Source organism: Odontomachus brunneus, unplaced genomic scaffold (assembly GCF_010583005.1).
Source record: "Odontomachus brunneus isolate Ranch 3 - 2012 unplaced genomic scaffold, Obru_v1 Obru_scaffold_145, whole genome shotgun sequence".
In the NCBI taxonomy this organism is placed as follows: Eukaryota; Metazoa; Arthropoda; class Insecta; order Hymenoptera; family Formicidae; genus Odontomachus; species Odontomachus brunneus.
Window position 1 is genome coordinate 717,278 of NW_022639595.1, and position 6,003 is coordinate 723,280.

Here is a 6,003-nt window from a genome sequence, read left to right on the forward strand (position 1 = left end):
GCAGTTTAATGCGGTCAGGACATGGATGGGTGTTGACCAGTGGTATACCGCTTGGGATCGAAATTATCGCAGGAGGATTCATGAAAGTTTGGAATGTGTTGACAACCTTCGATATCTAGTAGTTTATGAGACATGAGAAAATTAGGAATATAAGTATATTTTTGTAAACATTATGATTTCTAATTTTTCACCTTTGCGTAATAATTCTCAGTATTTGATTACTATCAATATTTAACAGTGATTTTATTATCAGTATTCACCAGAAATTAAGTACTGGTCAAAAAATTACTGAATTATTGGTAATATTTAATCACTAATAATTTTTCTGTATTTCTTAATATGATATTTCTATAAGGGTAGTAGCGTTATTTCGTCATCAGAACGACGGATTTCAGAGATAATCACTAAGCGAGAATCGAATATGTCAGAATCAAATGAACATCAAACAGGAAGGGAGTAAGACTCTTCTTCAGTATTAATACCCATATCAATGAATCGAAAATCGATTCTCTATTGAAAGAATCGATTCGTACAAAAATCAAACATAAATAGATTATTGAAGAAAAAGATCGATTTTTTAAAAATCAAATCGAGATCGTTCATCATTACTTTATATTTATACTATATATATGTGCTTAATATAATTTTCTTATATATAATATTCTTCATTCTTATATATAATATTCTGTGTGTATGCACGTATGTGTATATTTACGGCAATATAAACTTCACGTATACCTTCCGGTTTTATCTCGAATCCAATTTCGGAGGAGTATGGCGTCAATGTATACACCGGGTGAGTATGGTTCGCCACAACCATTTCCCCATGAAGTTATACCAAGTAGAACACCGTCTTTGTTAATTAATGCTGAGCCGGAATCACCCTGTGTAAATAATGATAAGCATTAAGTACAATATTATAAAATATTCTTTTTTAAACTAAATATTAAAATACTATATATGTATATCATACTTTACAAGAGTCAAATGCACCTTCCTGAAATCCATAACACGTCATTTGAGATGTTATTTCGAAGAAGAATTTGTAATCTTTGCAACATAGCTCTTTTTGTATTAACGGTAATAGGACGCACTGCAGTTTTTCCGCAAGAATAGGATTGATGAAATCGTTATATTTCTGTACATTTCACAAAAGTTTAATTTTTTGCACAGGTATTGTGGCGCAAATAATAATTACAAATAATGATAATTATTTCCAGGGTTGAAAAGTAACGTGTTACTTGTAATATCAAGTTATCATTACAAATTTCTTTTTTTAATAACGATTTAGTAACAAAGTTATTTTGGTAATTATTTTTTTTCTTTAATTCATTAAAACTCATAGTTACCACAGCCATGATATCACAATACTTGATATTGGAAAAATGTAATCAAAAACAAAAATACCTGTATTTTTTCTTTTTCAATAAACAAATTTTTTATAAACAAATTTTATAAAAAATCGAGATTTTGCAAAAAAATGACGGCAATTGATTCTACTAAAAAAAAATATTTTGCTTTTGATTACGACACTTTTTCAATATCAAGTATTGTGATATCATAGCTGTAGTAGACATGGGTTTTAACCCTTCGTATACGTACTGGGTGGTTACCACCCATAATTAAAATTTAGCGCTATCTTCATGTATCTTCATGTATCTTCTCATGTATCTTCAATTTTTGCATTGGTATGCTCAACTATCAAATTTATCAAATGTAAATATACATATGTATATATGTATATACATGTATGTATATATAAAATTGTAAATATACTTTTTCCGGAGATGATTTACGAGACAATTTCTTCCTTAAAGATAAATATTTCAACAATAAAATGCTAAATTTTTACTTAAAAATAATAAAAATTACAAAAGTTATAAATTTTTTTGCAAAAACTCACTTTTTTTTAAATCGCGAAATATAATAATTTTTTTAATATGAAATTTCTTAAATTTTAATATCAAAAGTATATAAATACTTTTTATAAACATTAAAGTTAATCCATTAATTTTTTAAGAATTTTAGCATAAATATTTTAAAAGATACAGCTGTTTAAAAATTGCCATGGGTGGCAACTACCCAGTGTGTATACGAAGGTTGGGCTAATAATGATAACATCGCAATTATACTTTTTAAGTAATGGTAGCAAATATTACTGTTTTACTTTTATCGTTATTTTGTACATATAAAATACATGTATATAAAATGGAGAAATAAATCCTATAAAAAAAAAGTTTTTAAAAGTTGATGAAAAAGTAATAGAAATTATAATGATATGTCGCTTCTTAAATAACAATAACAATAACTCAAATAGAACACAAAATCATTTTGATGTCAAGATGATATCATTTTGACATCAGTATCATGAAATTGTCATGAAAATGGTATCGTTTGACATCAAAATGACATCACTTTTATATCATTTGACGTCAAAGTGACATCACTTTTATATCATTTGACGTTATTTTAACTTTTATATGACTGTGTTCTATTTGGGAAAGGGTTACTTTTTTCAATGGCTCGCGAGTAATACTAACACGTTACTTTTCAAAACTAACTTACCCAACCCTGATTGTTTTATTAATGATATCATATTAGATATATATTAATATATAGATAATATGTATAGATAATATATATATATATATATATATATATATATATATATATATATGTATATATATATATAGATAATAATACTTTTATACCATATAATATCCCCAACCGCAGACCATACCCCATGCCGTACAAACATCTTTAGCATCACTTTGTGCCAAGACAACTGGCCTTGTGAAATCATTATATCTGAACGAAGGCGTTATTTTTACAACAGCAATATCATAGTCATTTGTTAAGTCGTTATAATTTTCATGCACAGTAACATCGACCACATTATGGATGATACCACCTTGATATAAAAAAGAAGATCCACTGCGTAGGCTAATTTCCTTACAAGGATGTTTAGCTCTATAATACAACGTATACTATATCTAGCAAACGTTAACAGAATTCATAAATTTATTTTGCTTCTTTTACTTACGCTCTCACGCAGTGAGCTGCTGTTGCCGCCCAATACTTGTTGATTATAACAGCACAGCATACATATTCACCATTCAGCATAAGCGACAACTAAGTATATAAAGTTGGTTCGTCGATAATCTTGAGTGTAAAACAAACTATTAAGATATTTTTTTAATATAATAGAGTTTACTTACTACATAAGGAACTGATTCGATACTCATATCAAAACCACCAAGGATTTTACTCACTGAATTTATCGGCAAACCATGATGTAAGTGCGCTATTAAACATTCCACAAGTTTAAATAAAAATCATAAAATTAACAATATAAATTTTTACCTATAAAATAGAGAAGGCTGTGCGCGAAGAAACGAGTGTTCATTTTGACATTGGAAATTTCACTACTACGGTATACCGATACACAGTTAAAGTTATTAGTAGAATTTATCAAAGGACAAAATGCTTACAGTCATTTGTAGAAAAAAATGTGTCTTATCTGTTATTGCATGCTTATTAAGTAGTGCACAGTGTTATTATTGAAAATGTTCAACAAACGTTTATGCAATTTTAGATATGATTTCGTACTTTAACTTAAATAACGCGTACCTACATAACACAGAGAATAAAAAAAAAAAAAAAATTCAAAAAGAATTCAGTCATATGTCCCCAATTCTGAGTTTATTTTCAGATGCAAAAAGAATTCTTTAGAGTTCAGTTCAGTGAAAAGAATTCTTTTTGCACACAAAAATGAATTCAGAATTGGTGACATATGACTGAATTTTTTGAATTCTCTGTACTATCTGGGCTAAGCAGACGTTAGCTTTTGACGTCGAATACTAAACATGTTCATACTAACGTCAAATGATCAATAAATTACGTTCATATGTATAACTCTTCTTAATAACGATATATTATAATTATTATATCACGTTATTATATTCGGTCTATAATGTGCTTCATTTTGCATCAAGATAACAATTTAAGAAAAACTTTTTTCTTTCATAATTGTTAATTATTTTTTTATTCAATATATTTGTTATTTAGTTAGTTAGAGATATTTATATAACTATTACTGGTATTATTGGTAGTAATGGAAGGGAGGATCCCGTTTGCCTACAAATTAATTGCCTACAGTATCGACTGCTGACATTCAACTTATCCACATTTCATTTGCACACAAAAATTATTGCCTACAAAACAATTACCTACAAGTTGTATTACGCACAAATAAAAAATTAAAAGCTGAACGCTCGTTTGCACACATGACACTTGCGCACAAATCTCATTGCACACATAATATTATTGCCTACAGTATGATTGCCTACATACTTTATTGCGCACAAATAAAAATTAAGAGACGAATGCACGTTTGCGCATAAAAATTATTGCCTACAGTAAGATTGCTTACAAGTTCTATTGTACACAAATAAAAATTAAGAGACGAATGCACGTTTGCGCAAAAAAATTATTGCCTACAGTAAGATTGCTTACAAGTTCTATTGTGCACAAATAAAAAATTAAGAAACGGACGTACGTTTGCACACACCAAACTATTGCGCACAAGCCACATTGCACACATAATATTATTGCCTACAGTACGTTTGCCAACAAGCTCTATTGCGCACAAATAAAAATTAAGAGAAAAACATACGTTTGTACACAAAAATAATTGCCTACAGTACGATTGCTTACAAGTTCTATTACGCACAAATAAAAAATTAAAAACCGACCGCTTGTTTCCACACATAATGGGAGCGTCCCAGATGCGCACATTGACAAACGGACACAGCCAACCACAACGCCGTATGATTAGAGATATTCTAGAGACTCTATAAACAACGACATATGATTGGATGTGTCCGTTTGTCAATGTGCGCATCTGGGACTCACCCCACATAATATGGTAATTATTTTGTTTAGCGGTAACTCCGATTTCGATGAAAATAGGCTCAATCGACGTGTTTTTGCATGCCAAACAACTTTTTCCTCTGACAAAATCGTCGCTCTCTACTACGAGATATTAATAGACAAAGTTGAGGGCGCGTTAGGTTAGAAAATTTGTCATACTATCTATCTCTAGCTATGGGATCTCTAGCCTCGGGATCGCGCCAGAGATGTCCTCGGGATCGCGCCAGAGATGTCGCTTCCGAACGGCATCTCTGAGCGTTATCTAGGAAGATGAGAATGTCGTGAGCGTGGAGCGTCAGGTAGCTCAGTAGTTTAGAGCAGTCGCCCGGCAAGCGAAAGACCCGGGTTCGAGTCCCGGCCTAGGAGAACCGCGCTCTCGATATTTTTCTCTCTCTGGAACGAAAAGATATGCAGATCTCGAACGCACGGCGTCCCGCCGCCACCTAGTATGCTCTCCTCCTTCTATGTAACTAGCTATGTAACTGAGGGGCTTCGCCCCCCAGAGCTCCCTTATCACGGGGGGTGGGGGCTACAGTCTCTTGTGATTAAGCTAAAGAGTGAATTTCTCACAAAAGACTGTAGCTTCCACTCCACCGTGATACGGGAAGTCTGGGGAGCGAAGCCCCCCAGTTACATAGCTAGAGATAGACGGTATAACTGCACTGAGAGAAAAAATAGTTGGAACAACTATAATCTCACTATATTTTATAGTTAGTTTTGTCCTCAAACATATTTTTATAATTAATTTAAACATGCAAGATATAGCAGAGTGAACACAGATTTATAGTCGTCATCACTATAATAGAAATTAACACAACCATATGAAATGGTCATAATAAATTTTCTTTTCATGAATTATACTACAAAATATAGTTAAAATGTAGTATAAAATATAGTTACTGAAACACAAATAAAAGTACGACGCAATGTAGAAAATAATAATAAACATTACTCATAATTATAGTAAAATATAATATTTTTTATATATGGTTGCATTTACTATAATAAATATAAAATATAATATTTTTTATATATGGTTGCGTTATAGTTGCGTTAACTTTTCTAAAAAGA

General features: G+C 31.0%; 1 protein-coding gene across 4 annotated transcripts in view; it reads right to left on the bottom strand.

Annotated features, from left to right (window-relative positions):
• LOC116850442 (trypsin-7-like) overlaps positions 1-3,419 on the bottom strand; it is a 35,825-nt gene extending 32,406 nt beyond the window's left edge. The window contains exons 1-6 of one of the 4 annotated variants that reach the window (XM_032828741.1): positions 3,364-3,419; positions 3,273-3,304; positions 3,044-3,162; positions 2,712-2,970; positions 974-1,138; positions 739-884 (exon numbers count right to left, since the gene is read on the bottom strand). In XM_032828741.1, the coding sequence (XP_032684632.1) occupies positions 739-884; positions 974-1,138; positions 2,712-2,970; positions 3,044-3,123 (650 nt within the window). In that variant the 5' untranslated portion in view covers positions 3,124-3,162; positions 3,273-3,304; positions 3,364-3,419. Of the gene's footprint in view, positions 1-738; positions 885-973; positions 1,139-2,711; positions 2,971-3,043; positions 3,163-3,218 lie in introns of all 4 variants that reach the window. The other 3 variants (XM_032828743.1, XM_032828739.1, XM_032828742.1) reach the window with 3 other exon arrangements.
• Between the last annotated feature and the right edge of the window lie 2,584 nt (positions 3,420-6,003).